This window comes from Blennius ocellaris (genome assembly GCF_963422515.1).
Source record: "Blennius ocellaris genome assembly, chromosome: 11".
NCBI lineage: Eukaryota > Metazoa > Chordata > Actinopteri > Blenniiformes > Blenniidae > Blennius > Blennius ocellaris.
This window is the reverse complement of record NC_137660.1, coordinates 6,464,793-6,488,441: the sequence shown is the minus strand read 5'-3', so window position 1 is coordinate 6,488,441 and position 23,649 is coordinate 6,464,793. Positions and strand designations below refer to the sequence as shown.

Sequence of the window (23,649 nt, the reverse complement as noted above, 5' to 3'; positions counted from 1 at the left end):
AATTTCAGTTCAATAGGGACAATCTAATCAGATAAAAGTGCTTACATGATATCATTTTAATTTGATCTGGGTTCAATCTGATTGCTTAGGCCCGGTTTAAACAAAAATGGGAAACTTTTTTTTTGCATTTTGTGTGTCCGGTTACGTGACAACGGTCCTCTGAGCCACTGAAAACATAATGGTCAGACTACGTGTCCGTGGAAACAGGTATTGTTCGTTTCTGCCATTTCCATGTAAATGGACATCATTTTCACAACATTCCCGTGTAAACGCAAAACTTTTCCGAAACAAAAACGTCCATTTAACTGCAGAAACTGGATGCTACTTTGTGACGTGGAATAAATGCGACACTAAACATGTTCAGAGTGATCGGGAGAATCAATCCCATGATGCTTTGCACTGTGACATCAGCTGTTTCCAATTGGACTGAAAATTGGATTTCTTAGCTCCAGTAATCCGCAATGTTTTCTTTTGTGTTTTCTTTTGAAGAATGTGAAACATTCTTACTGTAACATGATTTGCTGTAACTGTGTCAGGTCTCTGTGTCCGCCCCTGTGTGTCTCACCTCATGTTTCCAATCAACCAATGATCTTCTCCCTTTGTGTGCTGTCTTGTTGATTTCCACCTGTGTGCTTCCCTTACCTGTGTATTTAAACCCTCTCCCACAGTTGTCTTTGTCGGTTCGTCTCGTCAACACGTCTTCTCAAGTTGTCTGTCCTCTCGGCGCCCTTGTGTCTCCTGTGTTTTCTCGTGTTCCCTGGACTGCAATAAACCTGGTTCATGGCTCATGTTCATGGAACACTTTGAGTCTGTGCTTGGGTCCAGCCGCACACCACCTCTGATCCCTGACAAACTGCACTGAATATTTTGTAAATAATGCTGTGAGCTACGAAATACAATAAGTTATATGTAACCTTGATTTTCCTGTAACAATGATATCTCATAACGGGGACCCACGATAAGATTTATCTTCTTTGTGCTCCTTTTCAATTATGTAAACACAGCATGGAAAGGTTTCTATGAAATGTGAGTAAAAGAAAATGACAAGATCAAAATAAAAAGAAACAATGAATAAATGCACAAAATGTTCCGGCAGAGGGAAACAGTCTGACATACTGTTTATGTGGAGTTTAATTGGATCATCAATACTAGGCAGTGATGAATCTCCATCACTGACAATGATTCGATATGTATCTCGATACAATGTTAACGATATGATACGTTAGCCATTCATTGAATCACCTGGCGAGACGATGTGATACGATACAATACAATTTGATATTAATTTGATGGTGATTCAATTCGATACAATGGGATTTGGTGCGATACGATTCAACATGATGTAAAGAAATTCTCTCAAAAAAGGAAACAGAAAATAAGAAGCTGCAGTTCCGTATGGTACTACAGGCAGAGGAGTTATTCTTTGTTCCAATCCTCATAAGCAGCACATTTAACAAAAAGTTCACATTTTGCTTATAATCTACAAGAACTATGCTTCACTTTATGCTTCTTCTTTTTGTACGACACAGAAAGCGCAACAGAAAAAACAGGCCTTTTTACAGCGTTGGGATTTGGAACTGGATTCAACATAAGGAATAGGAATTGGTTCCTCACAACTAGTTTTATCACACTGTCACAACTTAAACAATAAACAGTACGGCAACAACAATCACCATCAATGAGTAACTTAAAGTGACACTTTCAATAGTGTGATGTATATTTCCCTGTCTACCAGATAGGTACTAAACTAAGATTTCAAATATAAATAATACAAATAATAACTTTTCACAACACAAGTCGCAGCTGCTGTAAACAGACTGACTCTAATTGAGTCATATTCAACGTAAATAACACAAAAAGTAAATAAATAAAAATTAAATACAAATGTATGCCACTCTCACTGCTAATAGCTAACTTGGGGTTTTATTTCATGTTGGTCTACATGTTCAGGAAGAAGCAGACTGCCTCTGCTGTCACGATATCACCTGCTGGGCTGAACATTCGTTCAGAGGGAACACTTGTTGCAGGGATGGACAAGTAGCTCCTGGACAGTTTTGAAAGCAGTGGAACATCCACTTGTTCTTTCCATCACTGCAACACATTACCACTCAGAGTTAAACTATCCCTGCCCCTGTATTTTGCTATTTCTTCCATAGCTCTCTCCTTCATGGTCTTCTTTGGTGCGCTGGGACTGAGGAAACCTCCAAACACCTGGTCCTAGGCTGACTTCTTCTTGGAAAACTCTGTGTCATCTTCCAGGGTAGACGTGACATGACAAGACACGACAAAAGAAGAGACATGAGTAACAATATGTCTACAATAATATCACACTCAGTGTCAAATCAACACACTATTATGAAATATACTTAAGGCACAATGGGTCTACAAAAAGATCCCATCCCGTCTTTAAATCAACACACGAGTAGTTATAAGTCCCAAACAAAACCAACCTGTCTCTTCTTCCATCTCCTTCACTATAGTTTCCTCCTATTCCCCTCTGTGACGGCTCTCATCAACATCTGGTTCAGCTGCTTGGCTCTCATTTATTGTGGCATCATCCTCTGCCATCTGACAATAATCAAGTCAAATAAAGACAAAATCAATTAGATTTCTTCAACCTAAAATAGAAAAATGTTACGTGAGAGAAAATAGAGTGAGACAATGACACGATATACAATATACTGAGCATATTCTATTTCTTACCATTTCCTCCACTTCTGCTGTTATCCCCATGAATACCATGTCTCTCATTATGTCATCATCCAGGACTTCCAGATCTTTGAAGCAGGCATCCAGTGCTGAGGAGGTCTTGGATATAGGTGTAACGGGATTCAAAATCCTGTCTGAATTTCTCCTTCATCTCAACAATGACTGGTGGATCACTGTCATCTGGCTCAAAATCCACCCACAGTTTGGCCAGTATTGGAGCAATGATGGAGATAGTGGGGGTTGTTTCCTCACTGAGGAGTGGTTGCCAATTTGAGGGGGGGGGGGTGATCAATTTAACAATTTTTGGGATCTGTGTCATCCTCTGTGAGGCAAGGCAGGCCTTCTCCTTGGGTTGGCTTGACTTTCCTTGTTGCCAGTGTTACAGCGAGCTGCTGTTCCCAAAAACGCTCCAACATCTCCAGGGAACTATTCCATCTTGCGGAAACATCACACACTAGCGTGTAGCGTTTCAGGTTCAAGCTGTTCTGCTGGCCATGGAGAGCATCACATGCTTTAGGGCGTTTGTGAAAAAATGTTTCTCCCCTCCGTATTTTCACCAGGGGATTTGACACTGTGCCCACCTTCAGAGCTTTATGTGAGGACAGATTAAGTGTGTCCGACATGCATCGCACATGTGACTTCATTTCTGCACCTGTTCCAGCCAGTATCATGTTTCGTGCATTGTCCGCGACCAATGAAGGTTTTCTTGTCGCCAATATTCCACTCTCGGAAAACATCATTCAGAAATTCTGCCAGATTTAGTCCTGCATTGTCAACAACACTATAAGGCTGGATGTCTTTACAAATGTAGGAGATGTCGTCAGTTATTGCTTTAGCACCAGTAGCGGTTGCTGCCAGAGCAGCGCCTTGGAAAAAAGACATTTGCGATACTTTTCTCACCAGTTTCGTTGGTGCTCAGTTTTTATTTTGCCACAGCGGGATCAGTGGCGGCCGTATCGACGCCATGCCTTCTCTTCAGGTGAGCCCCCAAATTTGTCGTACTGCCAATGTAAGGTTTAGCACCTCGGCATTCTTTACAAACCGCCTGCATCTTGTCAAGCTTCCCATCTTTCTTGTAAAAGCCAAAGTATTTCCAAACACCTGATTTTAAGTTTTTCAGCGATGCGAATATAAGATAATATGAAAGATGCGATATATAAGCTTACTACTGCTCTCGGGGACCTCCATTCTGTGGGATGAGCATGCGGTAGAAACGTGCTAACAGATGTTGTGCCAAAAATGTATTCCCTACCAAAAAGCGATTCCTGTCCATGGGAGTGCACACTGACGGCCTGTCGCTGGAGCCGTCTGTGTTGTTCCAGCTGCTTTTATTAGGATTTACAGCTATAACACACAAATATACTAAACCGTATGTACACGGTAACAACTAAGGTGAATCTCTGGGAAAGTCTCATGCAAAAAAAAACTGCAATTGAGATGATTGCAGCTTTGTAAATGTAAAATAAAGAAATTATAGATTTTATATAGCTAAATTATATATAGCAACGGGAAAAACAAATTTTCACTTTGAAATTTTTTCCAAAAATCTATGCAACCTTGCATGCAAGCATGCAGTGACCGATGTATCTTGATTTCACCCGTAAATTGTACCGATGCACCCTGAAGTACCCTATACACTCGCATCACACACATTTGTGTCTAGATACCGATTTATATCGATTAATCTTCACCTGCTTAATCAATAGAGATCCTCCTATGATCACATTGTGAATTTAGTAGAACCTAATCAGATGAAAGTGTTCACATGATGATTAATTACATCTTTGTAACATTGTAACGTGTGTAATAAAGCTGACACTGACCATCTTCATAGAGATCGGGTGAATTTGAACTTTCCCCCGATTGGAGAAATGACAAGATTTGCACGGACTCCTCTATGTTTACCTGCAGTGAGGTAATTCAGCAATGCCGCAGCCTAATGGCATTTTTAATCCTCAGATATTTCAAAGTTTGCGTTTGTTTAATGTGAAGGTTTGATTTGCGTGTGACTGAAAAAGCTTTGATGAAAACACATTTAGTGTTGGTTTATTTCAGCTCAAGTTACTTTCTCTATTTTTTTGGGATTGCACTGTCGAGACCGCAGAATTCATATTCAAGTGTTTTTCTGCATGTCTTGACTTTACTATGCATTAGTTCTCACTGTGCAAGATAAGAAAAAACTAGTGTAAATGTACACATGGATACTGGGCTTTTTTAACCATTTCAATGGATGACCTTGAGTTTGTGCTTTTGTGGAATTTTTCCATTAAATACCAACATGATATAATCAACACGCAGCTGCATGCTATCAAATCTTGAAGGGCAGATTAAATGGGAGATGAAGTGTCACACGGTTTCCATTAAAAAGCAATTATTATTATTAAAATTTTGACATTTCAGCCATTCATCTGACAGGAGATGCACAGCAAATTGTAATACAGAGAAGGACTTTGACGATAATCTGATCTTTGATGATTTATTTCAGCCGCACTATGGAAATGTTTGAAAAGATGGTCTTTTGTGCACATATATCATTCACCTTTCGAGCTCATGTTGTTGCTGCTATCTTTGCATGAGTTTGAGTACTAACTAAGAACCTCATCATAAAGAATCAAGAAGAATGCCGGCATGAGAAGTAACGATTATTCAATGTCAAAAGGCTGAACAGAGCATGTTTCAGATGTGACATTTCAAAGCACTCGAAGAACAGAAACGGGTATTTCTGTGTGAATGACGAAGAAGTTTACAATTAAACCAGCTGAGCCACAGCCACCAGCTACTGACAAGGACAACTTTAGAAGCAACGTGAGATCTGAAAAGGAAAAGTAATGAGAAGTGATATGGCGAAGGGAAAGGCAAGCAATAAGAGCAGACAAAAAAAATCCTCAAGGGTGAAACCTTGCGTAAAAAGACCTTTCATGGATTTATGAGCATCCACATGTGGAAAAACATATTTGAAAATACTTCCATTATTTGAGCTATATATCTTATTGGCACCATATTTAAAGGGGATTGATGCTGCATTTCATATATCTGCCTTTGTAGAACTTCATTCATCATTGCAAAAGTAAGATTTGTTCCAGGATTTGTTACCAGAGTTGGCAAAAAGTTGTGAAATTATTTTACAGAAGTAGAGACACTTGTGTGATAAATGCTCTGGCGAAAGCACATAGCCTCCTTTACTTATATAAAAGTGGAAAACTGCAAGTTCTGAAATATATTGCAGTGCACGAGAAAAAAAATGAAGGAAAAGAAGGAAAGCTGACATTCACTTAGACACAACTGTTTGACATAGCAAGATTACTACTGCTTTTGGTCGGGACCAATAAATGAGCCGTGTTTCTTCTGTACATCCTCTCTGGTCAATGTTTGTTTTAGGCAACAGCGCCCCACAAACCATGATGCATGATATTTTCCAGGCGGTTTGGTCTGGTTTCTAAAGCCACTGTTCCGCCGTAGTACGTGGCGGAGTGGGGCAGACCGTCCAGCTCCTGTTGAATCTCCGCCTCCTGTTCCTGAGAAGAGTGACACATCACCACGGTCCGGGATGTTGTCATGCACCGGCATTTCAATAAACCCAGATAACAAATCAACCAGCAAGCGCAAAGTGGCGTATGTAAACAACAACGGAGAGTTTACAGCTGATGAAATCATTAAATATTGCAGGCAATTGTCACTCCCAATCAGCAGACGGCGGCGCCGTCGCTCCTTCTCACAGACCCGTTACTTGATGCCCAAGTACTTCGCTACCCCTACCTAAACAGAGGGGTAGCAGAAAATCGGACCCTGACAGACAGGTTCTTTCCGTACCATCCACAACTTTTAAGTTGGACCACGCAAAAACCCGTCCCGTCCCGCCCCGTGACACTCCGCGACAGAAAGTGCCATGGAATTGTGCCTTAAGGTGAATGTAACCGCCACCCAAACCAAATGAAGGTGCGATCATTCTTATTTTTTGGCTTTTGCCTGCTTTTCAAACAGTGCTTTTGTATCACCCAATGGACACATGTGCTTCTGTGAGAGCTTTAACAAACTCCATGAAAACTCGAACCATTTAATTGGAGTCTGTTTTGAGTTCACCGTGATTTCTGACAGCCTGAGTCATTATCAATAAATTCTATTATCAGGAAATGTATGTGTTTAGTACTAAAACACAGGAAGCAAAACCTAGAAGTTTCTGGTGTTTGTCCTCATGATTCCTCTCACGGTCACCTTGTGCTGTAAAGATGTCTTAAAAATCATAAAACATGGGGGCGCCAGTGTGCAGGTGTAGGATGTAGATGTGTTACTTATGTGCTCCTTTCCATGACCTCCAAAAAGTTACTTTAATCCCCGTAGTGCCAATTAAACTTCGGGGTCAACGACCTCTTTTTCAAACAACCGGATCTAAACTCAAACCATGTTGAAGACAGGTGCTTCTTCCAAGTCTAAAGCTGCCGACAACCAGCACACGGGAGCATTTAGCAATGCTAATGCTAAGGTTGGTCAGCACATAGGGTTGCCAACTCCCTGAAAATAAAAGGGGCACCTCACTGGTGGGCTGGCTGACCTAACTGTGTTCACCATTCCTGGCGTGGTGAATTTTTTTTTCTTTATCAAAATTTCTTTTTGTCTTTGTGAAACAAATTTTTTTTTAACTATCTGACTTGAACCTGAATTTTAGTAGATGCATATATATATCTGTGATATGAACATAAAATTAAATCAAAATTAACAAAATAAAATCTTAAATAGAAACCGGTCTTCATAGAATAAAAATAGATATTTCTTTAACATAACTCCATCTGGCTTAAATTACAACAGAATACATTTAAAAAATAACTTAAAATTGTATAAATTAATAGAAAACATTAGAAAGCAGAACAGAACAACCCTAACCTGTAATAATGCACATAGGAAAAGTACAACCAGAAAGTCTGTGGAAAAGTTCTAAACATAGAATATTTGTTCCTCCCAAGTGAATGACAGTAGGCTACAGTTGAAGTAACAAAGAAAAAAGGATTGAACTCAAAACTCAAAAGCTCAAAGCCACATCATGTAAAGACATCTATTTTTTCATTAGTTTTGTTGTTGATCTCTTGCTGCAGTGACAAGTTGTTTGTCTTTCAGTGTTACAGAGTAAAACTCTGAGCAAAACATTTCATCATTTAACCATTAACAACCTGGAACCATTTCTCCTTAAAGGAAAATTATGTGCAACATACCACATACCAAGTGGACTATATAGACCACATTTGTGATGTTTATTTTAAATAATACCAGTAAATGTCAAAGCTCTCTCTCTCTCTCTCTCTCTCTTGCTCTCTCTCTCTCTCTCTTTCCAGAGACTTTGAAGTGTTTGGCTCCTGACCTCTGCCAGGCTGGCTCTCTCTCTCTCTCTCTCTCTCTCTATATATATATATATATATATATATATATATGAGCTGGGGTGTGGCTCTGTGGGGTAGCTTGCTGAGGCCTCCCCAGGTCTGAGGGGGGCCGCCAAGCACCAGGGTGAAGGAGCAGCACTTATTCCAATGCTTGACCTTTTGAACTTCAACATCTAATCATCAAGGACATTTTACACACAAGGAGTTCGAAGGGCAGGGTTGTGTGCAGCAGTGCTCTGGTTGTGGAGGGGGTGTCCCAGTCGCACTCTGCCAGACCCACCGCTCTGATTCTCACCCGTCAGGAAGTGGCACGCCGTGATTTATGAGTCTCGGCGTTGAGCGAGAACAGGTAGAGGGGATTTCATTCCGCGCCGTACGGCGTCTTGCCTTTAAACTAATTTCTGCATACTGAGGTACTTTCGCTGCCGGAGCTTGTGTCATTTTTCTTAATGACTGTTAAGGGGAGGCTGGGTGAGCAAGGCAAACAGGCATCGCTCCACCACGGGGGCCGCCGAACAGAATATAATTAAAATGAGGCAAGAGGAAGGGTCGGGTGAAAGACTTCAAGTAGCTGACTGAATATTCATTGCAATCACACTAAACAGCTTGGTGATTAATTGCCAGGCTGGGTGATTAAAACATGACTGACTTAGTGCAAAAATTCTGAAGTTATTCAAAGGCGGTGAAATCGAGTTTCCCTTGATTAACGAATGGCAGACCTTTTGTTCTAGCCGACGCAGACAGCAGGAGTTTTGGATTGAGTCATGAGCGAGACCAGCATTGGGTAACGGAAAAAAATTATTTCCCTCACTCCCAGAGAAAACAGAAATAAGCGATCCGTCAGTGTCTTTTTTTTTCTCTATCAGCACAATGCCTGATCCTGGTAAGCCAGGATCTATAAATGACCTGAGGATATGCGATCAAAGCAAGGAAATGGAAAGAATAGTCATGCCTTCCAATGCCTGATTGCCCCGGGCGTCGTGTCTCGGCCCAGTTGTGCAGCCGACGGACCAACCAGGAAACCAACCTTTGGTTCTGACCCACTTTCAGGCCTCATCCGTCACGCTGAGACTCTGATTCATTTCCTGTGAATTCCATTTATTTCTCCCCGGCCGTTGTCATCATTATTGGCTTACCTGCTCCGTCGTGTAAGAAGCAGGCAGCCTGCATTTGAATATTTCATTATGACACAGTAATACTTTAAACATGCCTGTGGATATGATTTATACAGGTCACGCTCAAATACTCTTCTAACTGGATCACAAAGCCCTGACACTGTGATCATTAGCTCCTCAAAGTCATCCGTCTCAGGCTTTCTCAACAAATTTAAAAAAAGGGAGTAAAAAAAAAAAAAACCCTCAACTCTATTCTATATATCACAAGGAAATAATAACAAGGAGCCATGACACAAATGGCCCACTCTTTATATTGGCATCTATTTCACCCAGGCAGCAAATTGCAACCGCCAGGAGGAATGTATTTCCTCCTTGACTCCTCGTAGGAGAACCTGTGTTAATTTTCCTTTCCTCTCCAAATTGATTAGCGGATCAGGGGGGCTAATTCAGCCCTGGAGGAGCTCTACACACAGACAGAGGCTCCCCCGCGAGCCCCAGACGAAGTCATCCATAAACCACACGTGTCAGCCCTGTTGCTCGCCAACTCCCCATCACACGCCGGCAAGCCCGCTGTTCCATCAGCGGCGCCCGTTGCTAAGGTGCAGCGCGTATTCTCCCCGCAGTAATTAAAAGTAATTGGATGGCGAGGCCTGCTTGGAGAGGAGACGAGGGGCTGAGGGCGTAACAATCCAACCGGACTCCATCTGGCATTGTGGTAACAAAGAGAATTCATCAGCTCGCTTACCGACACGACCGGGCAAATTCAGAGTGGATGACTGCCGTCAACAGCCCTCAGTCACGAGCGAATGAACAGGTGAATACTGAGGACTACCGAAAGTCCGCTTGTCAGGAGCCTCTTAAATATGTTCTGCATTGAAATTACATGATCCATTTAATTCATTGACATACAGGGCCAGATCTGAGAAATGTTGACTTGTATGAAAGCAGGCGCAAACACATGTGAAGGCTGACATACTAATAGAATCACTGAATAACACACATTATGGGGGATCACACATCCCCCATAATGTGTTACCAATTTTTAGCATTTTCTTTCTTGAATAAGTGATATTGTGGCAGGATAAAGGACATGCTGGAACTACGGGTAAAACTTGTCTTTATTTCGCCACCGCCAAAGCAGAACTACGAACAGTGCGTAACATCCCAAAAGCGGGAGAGCTAAACCACGCCCCCTTCCCACAGTCCTGCAGGGTGAGAGGCCTGGGTCCTAGTGGCCGCCACACAGCCCCCCCCCCCCCCCCCCCCCCCCCGAACACCCAGAGGGCAAACCTGGGAAAATCAGTTAATACCGCTTTATTAGTCGGCCCTAACGGCTGCGTTGTCCCTCAGGCAAAACAGCAGGCGAAGCTTGGCAAGCAGGGCATCCACGAGGAGGAGAAAAACAGTTATCCACAGGCTGCGAGCTAGAACGCCCATCAGGAGAAGAAATAATTGGGGGTCTTGAAAGAGGACGACCACGACGGGGAACCTGGGCCAGAAACATGGCCTCATCAGCCGTCATATGAGCAGGCTTAAGTCTGTCTAAAGAAATGTGCTCCCTGCACCCACCCACATCCAGCACGAAAACCTTAGAACCCTTCTCCAGGACCCTGAAGGGGCCATCATATGGACGCTGTAAGGGCGAACGGTGAGCATCATGTCCCACAAAAACGAAACGGGCCGACTTGAGCTCCGCTGGAACAAACGACCATGGAAAACAGTGGTGAACGGGGCCTGGAGCCGAAAAACCGCCAGAGGAAAGTGGACAGGCTTCCGACCAGGGTCGCGGAGCAGAACTTTTAGGTAAAAATTCCCCAGGAACACGGAGCGGCTGACAAAGCACGAGCTCGGCGGGTGACGCATTTAGGTCTTCCTTAGGAGACGAATGCAACCCCAGCATTACCCAAGGCAAACGGTCCACCCAGTTACTGTCGGACAGTGCGGCATGCAGCGCTGCTTTAAGGGACCGCTGAAAACTTGCTCACACAAGCAACTAGCCTGAGGGTGGTGTGCAGTTGTACGGTGCACCTGCACACCCAAAGACCCTGCCATCACAGACCACAGCTCTGACACAAACTGGTGAATCGGTTAAAAAAAAACATTTCGAATTGTAGGACCAGTTGATATTGAACGAACCAAACACCAAATATGTTCTGGTTATTTAAAAGCACATAACTGAACCAATACAAAGATGTATACAACATATCTACATATATACACATGTATATAAGATGTATACAAGATAATGATTAAATAAGATTTAATGTACTTCAGAGACCACATACAGTCCAGTTTCATCCTGAGTGGACCACACTGGTAAAATATTGCTATAATATCCTTTAAATTTACGCTTCAAAGTTTTTCTTTGTTGTGGGCACACTGTATGGAATCAAATTGTCTATATTTTTTGCAAGATTAAACAGCGGTACGGAGCAGTGAGGTAAATCAGATCCAAATCTGTTGCGTTTCCTCCACAGAAAGTAGGTTAAAAAGTAGGCGGGTTTTGGAGCTCTACAGATATGTGATGTTGCAACAGTAATCAGACCTTATGAATCCTTTCTTTACATCCTCGACATTGCATTAATTGTTTTGTTTTGTCTCCCCGCATTTGAGCGTACTCTGGCTCGCCGGTTAGTGGCTAGCTTCCGGAGCACGCTCCGTTGATGTCTCCCCACATCGAAGAGCGCTCCGGCGGCTAGCTGGTTAGCTCGAGTGCCGCGCCGCAATTTTGTCACAGATTTTTTAGGGATTTTAATAATAAATTGGTTTTATATAGGGCTTTTCTTGACACTCAAAGACGCTTTACGCATTATCCATACATCATCCATTCACTTTATACTCAATGGTGCTGCCCTTGGGCAGACTGACGGAAGTGAGGCTGACAATCGGCCCCTCCAACCACTCACTCACAGTGCATTCACACAGGCAGTTCAGGGTTCAGTGTCTTGCACTTCGGCATGTAGACAGGCAGAGATGGGAATTGAACCTGCCGATTGGGAGAAGACTGCTCTATCCAAACCGAGCCATGCCGCCCCACTACACCATGACACAAAACTTGCATTATTTTTTACCAGTATCTCTGGAAACATAAGAGAAAGTTATTGTCTCAAGATGAAAATCTCTTCCCATCAGATGAATGTACAGCCTTAAATGTAGCTAATATAGACACGGTGTTTTGACCACTGGATGTTCCATCTCGCGCAGGCGCAGGTTGAGTAATTATATCAACAAAGTCACCCGTGACCCTTGGATGACCCAGAGAGTCAATGTCTACCGACGTCATCAAGTCATCGGTTCCTGCCAAAACCTTCTTGCGAGGACTCGAGGATCCTGAGTGACAGGACGCTCTGGCGGTCATCCACGATTCACAGAACCGTAGTTCCGTACGCAACTTTCATTTTGTTTCATCCTTCCAGACCGCCGGAAGTGGTGCTTTAAGCACTGGATGACTTGTACGAGAAAGGTCATGGAGAATCCTCACCTACTCAAGGCCTAAAGCTGTGAACAGTACAGCCGTTGCCACAGGCTGGGTACCTGCCACATTCACCTTATAGAAACGTCCAAAGGTGCAGGATGAGGACCAATCAGCTGCAGCACAGATGTCCTGCAGGGAAACGCCCCCCAAGAAGGCCCATGATGCACCCATGCCTCTAGTAGAATGGCACTTTATGCCCTGAGGCACCGGGATGCTCAGTGCAGGATAGGCGTACTGGATGACCTCCACGACCCAGTGAGAGAGTGTCTGTTTAGAGTGCGGTCCTCCTTCTACAGCCTCCATGGCAGACGAAAACGCCCTTGGCACCCGCACGGGGCACAACAGCGTTGATGGCTTGCCCCTCCCCCCCGAGGAGCCCGGAGGATTGAAGGCAGCCAACTCCATAGGCTGGTTTACATGATGAGGGAGTAGCCACTTGGGCAAAAATGAACGTAAACAAGCGAAACAACAAACAAGAGTGTGTTTGTCGTTACCGAGTGGCTTTGATATATGTTGGGCGTCTTCTGTGTATTCTGTACGGAAGAGTATAAGGGCCAATGAAGAAAATAAAAAAATTGGAGGCTAAAAAAACCCGGAAAACCTCATGCGTTTCAGAAAAAAAGTCGAAAATCAAAGTCAAGATTTTTTTTTTTAACTGTCCATCCCTAATCATTTGCCCATGGATGTGAAATCAAATTAAATCACTTAATTCTGATTACATCGGATTGCTTTCTGCTTATTGACGGTTATTTCGTTGATTAATAATGATATTATATAAGCATCCAGGGATCCGTGCCTTTGTCCTTCATACACAACAAAATTCTGCGATGGAACAACGCTGCAGGCTGCACCGTGTCCGCAAAGTCCGAATACTGATGATAACTGATTGTTTATGAGCTGAAGCCTGTTCTAAAGCATCTCTTCTCCACTTCATTAAACCGCCTGTGATGCATTTTGTAGAAGCAGTCACACCCGCTGGCATGTGGATGGAAGGACTTTGTAAAAAAAGGTTTTTTTTTCTCCGTGAAAAAAAATCAAAACTTTGATTATCGTCTTTTTTTCTGAAACTCATGAGATGTTTTGTTTTTGTTGGGGGTTTTTTAAACCTCCAAATGTATTTTCTGCAGTGGGCCTAATACTCTTCCGTAGTTCTGGTTGTAGGTTTCGTCTGTGTTTGACCTTTGCAGCATCTTTTCATGTTTCCAGTGTGATCTAATTTTTTTGTCATTTAGACTTGGAGTTTTTGCTTATTGGAAATACCAAATAAGCTTCCTGCCTGTCACTGTCTGGCACACTGGGTCCTCTCCTGAGCCAAACCCAACAATTAACTGCCTTCTGTACGTGAGTAGCTAGACTCAATGTTGCAGCATTTCTATACTTAGAAACAAGTAGGAAATTGTTCCAGTATGTTAATCAATTACTTTTTAAGCCTTTTGGTGTTTTGGTTTGGCATGTGGATTTAACTGTTTTGTTTTTGACATTTTATTAAATCTTTTTTTTTTTTTTTTTTTCAAATAGTACAACACACCATGTCGATAATGGAAAACATTGTTTTATGGTAATGTTTACAGCAGTGAAACATTAAGAAAAAATATTTTCAAATGATTAACTCGTCACTACCATGAACTACCCACCCAAACATTTTTATTTGAAATAATCTCAACATTTGTATCCAGTACTTTTGATATGTAAGCCAAATGGGAAGATTTCCCAGTTCAGTTAACTGGGATCGATGCTCATCTTTTCCTCACTGTGCCGTCTATTCATATCAGCAGATATCATATTATATTACACATTACCTTGCTTATCATTGCCAGCAAACGAAGGGAAACTGTTTTACGTCTCCCGTCGTTTCACCTCCAGTGAAGGAGGCAGAGGCATTAACACACGATAGGCCTGTCTGGGGTTCAACACTTGTCAATATCTTGTGATTTACATACGCCGGCCTGCGTTAAGTGTTGGAAGTGTAGCACCCGTGCGTGCTAAATGCAGTTACTAAGGACGGACGGATTTGTATGTTATTGAAAGGCAATGTCACAGCTCCTAGTTACTGTTGTGGGGGGGGTGTTCACATAACTGTAAAGGTAGATGTTGCAGCAGGCGATTTTAGATACTTAATGACCCCGGAGCTGCATGATTAATGGAAGGGTTTACACACGATATTTCTTCGACTTCGGGGGCTGAGCGCGAGTGGAAAAAAAAGCCCTTGCATGCCATCTTTTAAGAGGATCCCTGCTCAAGGTCGGCCGAGCCTGGAAGAGAGCCCGCGGAGACGACAGGGCTATTAGTGGAGTTTCTTTTCCATCCTGGACCACTCACACACCCCGATACATACACACACGCATACACGCACACACATCCTTGTTCAGGCACACACATTTACACAAGGGACCACCCCAGCATTGCAAGGGCCTCTGGGATTGCTGTAACCTGCTTTGAGGCAGCAGAACTCATATCCCTTGTTAGACTCTGAGAGCCCGAGGATGATGGAGTACTTGGACGAGCAGAGTGAGCAGTATCCGAGCCCCATCCTCGCTCATTTACTTAACTGCTATATAATGCCCCATATATCGCAAACACAACTGTATATTCATGCACATTGTCTTGGTTTCCACTCCTCTCAAGGTCCTGGCAACAGCAATCAGAGGAACTGAATTTCACCTTCTATGGTCTAATAAAGAGACTTCTTGGTTCAATTGGCAGATAAAAGAAAGAAAAAAAAGCTGGCTCTCTAATGGGAACAGCGAGACACTGCCGTTGTTAGGTCCATTCAATAGCATTGATCCGGATGAGTTTTTGAAACACCGGGAGAGGAAAGTGAAAATAATCAGAGCAATTTGTATTCACAAACTTCTGTGTATATTTGGTAAGTTTCCTTGTCTCGCTGGTCTCCCAGGAATCGTTAGTTTAACACCTTTTCAAGAGCCACTGAAGCAGTTAGGATGGTGCAAATACGGTGATTAGGAATGCAAATTCCTAATAAATGTTGGTAGTTTTGTTGAAAAGGGCTCCTGAAGGAATTAAAAAGAGACACAAAAAAAACCAACCTTGCTTTGCATGATCATATTTTATTAAGAAGCAGTCAGGAATGAAAAATTCACAACTTACTCAAGCAGACAAAATATTCTCCAAGTGTTGACCCACAGGACTTTGGTCAATGAAGAGATACAGAGAAAAGTGATATAAATGAGTCATACACATACTTCTTGTACTATTACCCAGCTATCCTATGTCAAATGAATATGACAACAGATAATTTACTATATTTCTAAAGAAATGTATATTTGGACAGTATGTAAGTATGTATATAAAATGAGTTCAACATTACAACTAACATTGTAGATCTTCAGAATCCTAGCAGAATCCTGTGTCACTGACACCTCGGACTCTTGATTCCCTATTCACTACAAGGTCCATTCATTAACCTGGGTGAAACAGGAAGTGACACCCCCTAATCTATAGGGCAGGGTTCCCCAATTCCGGGTCTTGAGGTCTGGTGTCCTGCAGGTTTTCGCTCTCTCCCAGCTTCAGAACACCTCAATCTGATGTTGACGTCATCGTCAAGCTTGTAAACAAGCCAAGTAACGAGGCCCTTATTGCATTCAGGTGTGTTGCAAACCTAAAACATGCAGGACGCCGGACCTCAAGGTCCCGAATTGGGGAGCCTGCTATAGGCGGTGCCCCATACAATGCTGCACTAAGGACAACTGAGTCCTGTCATAAGAATTGTCTGTTTGGATGCTTGTAAATTCATGCATGTCATCCACCAGGTATGTGAGCACATTTATACATTTATTCAAACTGACAGAAACATTTACATTACGGCCCCATTTGCACTGCTACGTTGTAGGTGAAAACGCATTGCTTTCAGATTCTCTTTTCAGATAAGCTTTGCGTTCACATGGCAACATTTTGAAAACTATGTCCATTTACATTGAAATGGTAGAAACACTGAAAACTATGTGGGTAGTATTACCTGGCCACAAGTTGGCACTGTTGGCTGATTACCTTTGCCAATGAAAGGTGGGCGAGAAGGTTATGTTTTTGGCTGTGTGAATCCATCCATTCATTTCATTCATTCATTCAATACCTTCACCAATGAACGTTGGGGCGGAAGGTTATGTTTTGGTCTGCGTGTATTTATTTATTTATTGGTTTGTATGCATGTATTATACAACTTTTCACAAAAACAGGACTTGCATGAAGCCTTCAGGGATGATTTGTCATCATCCAAGGACCAATGGATTTTATTTTGGCATCTTAACGACCGAATAAATAAAAAAAAAATGGAAAAAAAGGTCCCATGCAAAATGGATGGGAGGCACCTCATGGAGTAAATAGACATTTGTAAGGATGAAGATTCTGCGTGACTGTCAAATATAAAACTACCAAGTCCAAAGACTTGGTAGTTTTATACGTGGACTGGGCGTCGTGACACTCTGGAGGCCGCCATTGTTGTCATTTTCCATCTCCTGAGCATGAGCAGAAGAACTATTTACTACGGCTGTGATAGCAGTGTTTCCACAAAGTATGGATTTTGCCCGTCTACACAATGGCACCTGACCGTTTTCAAAAAGGTCCACCTTGGGAGCCGTTTTTCTAAAAGTCTTGTTTTCAATGGCACTGTTGTCATGTAAACAGACAGCAAAAACATAATGATAGGTTTGCGTTTTCCCTTGAAATCATTGTCTTGTAAATGAGCCTTACAATAGTTTATGAAAGGCTGCTGTCACTACAGAAACTTTTCAAAATGTGTTCCAGAAAAGTTAATTTCTACCAAATGTGATACAGAACGTATGCAACACATATTGATTGGCACGCGCACGTGTGTGTGTGAGTGTGTGTGTGTGTGTACGTACGGGCATGACCTTTGGCATAATGTTACTGAAATGACAATAATGACTCTCAGCAGGGAAGTCAGAGCATTGATCAAGACTTCCTTCTTACTTTGAGTTTAATCACGTCTCTTCTTGGATGGAACTTAGCCAACAAGGAGCTGTGACAAACTGATATATTTCACAAGCTGAACTATGGAGTGAGCAAATGCTAAGCAAACCAAGTATCTCTAACAACATGACTGGCTGCCAAACAAGCAAAAGCCTCTGCCCCCGTCCACTTACAGGGCAGAGCCCCAACAAGCTGGATTTGTAATGCGGCTCCTCCTGCAGTTGCTATGCAACTACTATTGACAAGGCTCCACGATGTGCAGCGCTCTTGAAATGCTTGGACTTTTCAACACGCTCAGTTGAACATGATGTCAACAAACTTTTCCTTCAAAAAAAAGAAAAGTAAGAAGAAAACCGGATTATCTCAGCTGAATGAAACATGAAGATTTAAAGAGTGATTCAGGGTTTTCCATGTGTGTATAATGAGTCAACACAGGGATTAAACAACAAGGTGTCCTCCAAAGACCTCAAACACTTAACACCACATACGCTCTGTTTCACGCTATGTAATAATTTCTGGTTGAATGCAGAACCTTCAAATGGTTTTATTAGATATTAAAGTAATGGCTTTTGGGATCCAGTCAATAAAAAGCTTGTCCTGCGTCATGATATCGGGCAATTTTTTGACTCTTGTTTACTCAACAACATTTTCAAGCAAAAACTGAAAACGTTCATCTCATTTTGGGTGTCCGTTTTCAGGGCAATGGTGCTTGGAGCTACTGAAATGCAACTATTTTGAAAACGTGTCCGTGTAGACGTCAGAAATTCTGCTATTGCACATGCGTGCAATGGCCATAGTAAGTACTTCTTCTGCACATGCATGAGTACATGGCAAATATCAACAGTAAAAATGTTTGCAAATTCAATTATCATCGGTGTTGTGTGATTACTTGGTAAGTAAATACTTTACTGTTTTGTAAATCATTAAGTTATCTGATTGAGACACGGCTCAGGAGTTGAATTCATGGCAAGGTGCACTGCGTGTTTATATTCCAGCATGTGAAGGGCAGAATGCAAACTGAAGACACAACCCCATTTGTTCCGGCGAGCAGCACGGTGAGGTCGCTGGGAGGTGCTCGCCTTGAGTGGGGCAGGAGGGGGCGTGGGCTGCTCCGTTGTCTGGCAGGCGGGAGCCGAGACTAGTGCCGGGATATTCGGGCAGGATGTCGTTGGACCCCTCCGCGGCGCCCGCACTGCATGTTTTTACTTGAAGGAGGTACTGCCATTGACTGTGTTTGAGACTTTCCCCGTGCAGTCTGTCTCCTATTGGGGCTTCTGTATGCCCTTCAGTTGCATTACCCAAAATGTAAGGAAGACAATCTCAAATTAATTTCAAGTAATCATGCTTGGATTGGAAAACAAAACCCTCCCTCCAAAACTGCTGACTTTGAAAAACAAACCACTCAGTTAATAATACTCAAGGACACACTTTGACTTCTTTATAGTTCCTGTTATGTTCAAATGAAACACTGTGGTTAGATACCTTTGTAAGATACGTATGTATTGCTATTGTAGTTTTATCACTGCAGGACAGGACAGACCATGTTTAAAGACTTGAATTCGGTGTTCCATTTGTGTTTTTAAATACATTTTAACGTCATTTTCATCCATTGAGTGATCATTGTTTTTGAGGGTCATTACTGTTAATGTGTTTTTAATTGAATTGGCATGTTCAGTTGGTTTTAATATGATGAATGACTAAAATCAAATATAAGCTTTCATTTCGGCCCTGCTTACTCAACAACGAATATGAGTGTAGCCGCAATACAAAACCAAGCAACAGCACCCTCCTGTGGCCAAGCATACTAACTACATTGTTGTCAGTGTGTCTGCTATTGCAACGTAAACGCACCCTTTCTTTTTAACGGATGTGGTGTTGTCAAATGAAACATTGTCGTGTTCGCAGGGCCTTACTTAAAGTACTGCAAACTCAAAATAAATGATCATACCATATGGCAATGAGTTTGCACGTTTGTTTTTTTTAAATTAAAGTCAACATATTATATTTTACAGCGTACCGTTTCTGTTTAAATGCAAAGCTTCTGAAATGAAAACATTGCGATACATTTTCACTTGGTTTTAATTTGTCATTGTGGCACATACACATTTCTCCTCGATCTTGGAAGGTGTGTTTTGATAACATAATAATAGTCCTACCGTCCACTTATTCCTTTCAACAAGGTTTCTTTTCAAAACTGGAAGAACTAAAGTCAGACTGGGAAAAAGCCCTCACACTGCTTTTTTTGCGTTACATGTAAAATATTTTGCAAAAATGAATGAAATATTTGCTCATCCATTACATCTGCCTTTTGCACCTTGAGTACACTAAATCGGACATAAACATCAAACTTACACACTTCAAACCGAAACTCTTCACAGACAGGGGATTCAAATCTGAACCTTGTGGCCACTACAGAGCAAGGCTTCATTTGACTGAAGCCCCATTTATTTGACATTTCAAGTGAAAACAGAATGTTTTAATGTATTTTTGTTTCAGAAAAGTTTCGTGTTGACACAGCAATGATGAAAACAATGTCCATTTACACAGCAACATCAGAAACACTGGAAACAATACAGTAACACGTGCCTGCGGGAAACAATGCATTATAAACCTTACCAATGAGAGTACAACCGACCACGATGGATTAACTAAAAAAACGGAAAAAAAATTACCAAGTCCCCGAAAAATGTGGACTGGGAGGCATGACTATAGATATAAAATACTAGATGCCTCAAGGCGCCGCCTGTGGCATGCCTACAGTGCTGCCATCTTGCGGGGGTGTCTCCCGCTGACGCTAAACATATAGATCCCAGGCTAGAAAATCCACAAAAACATTCGTAGTTCGCTTGCTAGTCCACGTAGCAACACCAATCATACCTCATTTTAAAGCTGAGGGAAAGCTCTATCCCATGGAAACCTCATGGAAAAATTATTCCATTCTGAGTCAGTTTAAACTTGGACTATAGTTATTTAAATCGGACAGTAGGAGGCTGTGTGGTATAACAGTGACTCTAATCCAGCCAGTTTGTTTCCAGAGGTCACAGACTTTCTGGAAACAAACTGTTGCGTGGCTTCTTCAGTCTGCCCGTGGAGCGCCGTTAAAACGGAAATTCACTGCCGCACATCTCCATTATTTCTACTGTTTTACAGGAGTGTTTAAGATACATAAACTGTGTATATATAAGAAGAAGGTGAATGAATGTTCGAAGTGTATTAGTGGCTATGGTGTGATGTATATATATATGATTTTGATGTGCAAGTCTACTTGTTCAATCTTTATTGTTGGCTCCCAGACATGGTCTCGTGTGTTATGTTTATGTTACCATTTACAATTATTTACCCATGCGAGTAAGGTGACATGTGAATGAACATTTTTTGTGAATATGCAATGCAAATGCAGTGATTTTGTATGAATCTGAAAGTGTTCATCATTGCAACGTGTAACAGTTGCCCAGAAGATGCTCCCATTTTTCTTCGCTAAGGATAACCTTCCTATTTCCAAATCACGTGTTAAAGACACGATTTGGACCACTCCTTGTGCATTGCCTCTCCTGTGGCAATCATCCACATTACACAAATGATAGCAAGAATCATGCGAGGCTGTCTGCACCCTGACATTACTCAGCCACGCTGGAGGCATATCCTGTTAATTTTAATGCACACCAGCCTACAACCAGCAGCTCAATCTACTCAGGAGAAAATTACAAAGCCCAATCAATAGAAATGTGTCCTACAAAGTTAAATACCAGCTCGCCTGATAAACAGCCACTTCTCCCTGTCATACTGCGGAGAGGCAATCTGGCACTACAAATTGCTTTAGAGGCACAACGGGAGGGGGAGAAATGCTTTTGGGGGAGGAAAATTAGGAATATGTGTGGCCCTTTTTAGAAAATGTAACTCTTTGGAGTTTTGCAGTGACTCATACACCTTTCAAGGTACTTTCCTGATCCATATTACAGCAGTGGGTCCTTGGTATAATTTAATTCGGTGACATGCAGACGATTCACATCAGACAGCAAAAAAGCTTTTATGACAGCGTGCCATTATGGTTAACTGAGTTGCCACGAAAAATGTAGTCCTGGTTATCATTGATGAATTGTAGTCACGTCATGATAATGCATGTAACGGTGTACAAAGAGTGACACAGCTGCATTAGGAGGCTCAGTTGGAGAGACTGAATGGAAAAACCACAGCCAGAGTGGCTGTGGTTTGTGTCAGTGAAAGAACAAGTACTCTAAGAAAAGTTATATTCTGAGGTTTTGTAGTAATTTCCTACAAATGTAATTTAAATGTAATGTTTTTACGTGATCTGATGAAATGACACTGTCCTTAATTATATTAACAGTTACCCTGTACATTGGTTGCTCACTTGAATAAATATTAACGTGAAACATGAAACAGTATTGTATCTGATACTGCATGGAATACTTGGACTCGTACTAGTGGAAGCTCCCTGATACAACTCAATCAGTATTACGTGATGTCATCCATCAGCACGGTTGCTCGCAGTTTGGAGATTCTTCAATATTGATGAGAATGACAAAAACAAGATTGTAAATTCTGTTCTGCCAAATTATCAAGAGGAAGTGACACCGAGTTTGCACATCACCAGCAACTTGATCACCAGTTTAGGACAGTGTGTACTGTCTGTGCACTGCCTATGTGTACTTTAAGTGTGTGTGTGTGTGTGTGTGTGTGTGTGTGTGTGTGTGTGTGTGTGTGTGTGTGTGTGTGTGTGTGTGTGTGTGTGTGTGTGTGTGTGTGTGTGTGTGTGTGTGTGTGTGTGTGTGTGTGTGTGTGTGTCGCATCGACACAGAGGTTGCATGGAGCATTAATTCGGCTTATTGGCATCTACTAAGTACTCGTAATGGTACTTGGTATTGGCAAATAGCTAATGGTTAGTACTTGTGCTCATCCTTTAAAAAAGTGGTATCTGGGCATCCCTATGCAAAATTTACCAGTGCTTCCTTGGAATACAGCCATGCTTTATGTTGCTCACAAGACAATGTCATCAGCAAAAAGGCAAAACCCACTTGCCCTTTCAGGGGCCTTTCACATTCAGATAGTCCAAGACTTGGGTGGGAGGGGAGCCTAGAATTTTGACACCTTCATTTGGTTCAGGTGGCGTTCACACTCACTCATCAGACTGAACCAAAACGCCTGGAAAATGTCATGCAGTTACAACAGCTGCTCGTTTGGGGGCTCTGTCGCCTGAAACAACCACTGACCAGAGAGGAAATGAAAAAGAAATGACTCATTGATTAGACCAGACCGAAACCGGAAGCTTTCGCCCATGGTGGCTAGGCTAGTTATAGCTCGTGGCTATTGGGTCGCCAGAAACAACGGCAATATATAGTCTTCAGACCAGCTATCAATGAGTCTTCCTCACTACTTCTTCCTCACTACTCCACCGATTCCCGGAAATACTTTCCAACTTTTTTTTCTGCTTCTGCTTCTGCTTCATCCAGTTAGCTTTGTTTATTTACTACCCAGAATGCATTGTGCACGACGTCACGTTCTCTCAAAAAATCGTTTACAAGATCACTCTTTAACTCCACTTCAGAATTCATTGGCGTGTTCATGTTGACAAAATTAAATAGTTTTCCCTTAAAGAGAACTGTGGTCCGGATCAAACAGCGGAATGTGAACACGTCCTGAGCCTCCCTGACTCTGCACCTCTATAGCAGACCAAATATTCATCTTTCCCTCCAGCTTCAATCAATTCAGGATCAAGCCATTCCCTGTTAGCACTATTTCTATTCTATTCTATTCTATTCTATTCTATTCTATTCTATTCTATTCTATTCTATTCTATTGGTAAAGGGAAGCACGTTCTGTGTTGTTTGCAGGTCTTTTTTTGGAGGGGGAGGCAAATAAAGCAGGTAAAAGCTCTTCACTGAAATAGACAGTCCTTGAGCCTGGATTCTAGGAGGGAACAGTGCCGACAACTATCCCACAGTGGTGTGCCCCTTGGTGGAAACTTACAAGACAAGGTTTCTCCTGGAGACATGGTTGTTTTTCTGATATCTTGTGC

The 23,649-nt window shown here is 42.1% G+C and overlaps 1 protein-coding gene across 1 annotated transcript in view; it reads right to left on the bottom strand.

Annotated features, from left to right (window-relative positions):
* Window positions 1-15,198, bottom strand: part of eif4g2b (eukaryotic translation initiation factor 4, gamma 2b) — a gene marked incomplete at its 5' end in the record, with an annotated part of 100,477 nt that extends 85,279 nt beyond the window's left edge. Inside the window, 5 exons of the mRNA XM_080505530.1 lie at window positions 6,107-6,224; window positions 10,767-10,826; window positions 12,468-12,523; window positions 12,728-13,103; window positions 15,052-15,198. Coding sequence (XP_080361656.1) covers window positions 6,107-6,224; window positions 10,767-10,826; window positions 12,468-12,523; window positions 12,728-13,103; window positions 15,052-15,198 — 757 coding nt within the window. The remainder of the gene's footprint in view (window positions 1-6,106; window positions 6,225-10,766; window positions 10,827-12,467; window positions 12,524-12,727; window positions 13,104-15,051) is intronic.
* Window positions 15,199-23,649: the final 8,451 nt, after the last annotated feature.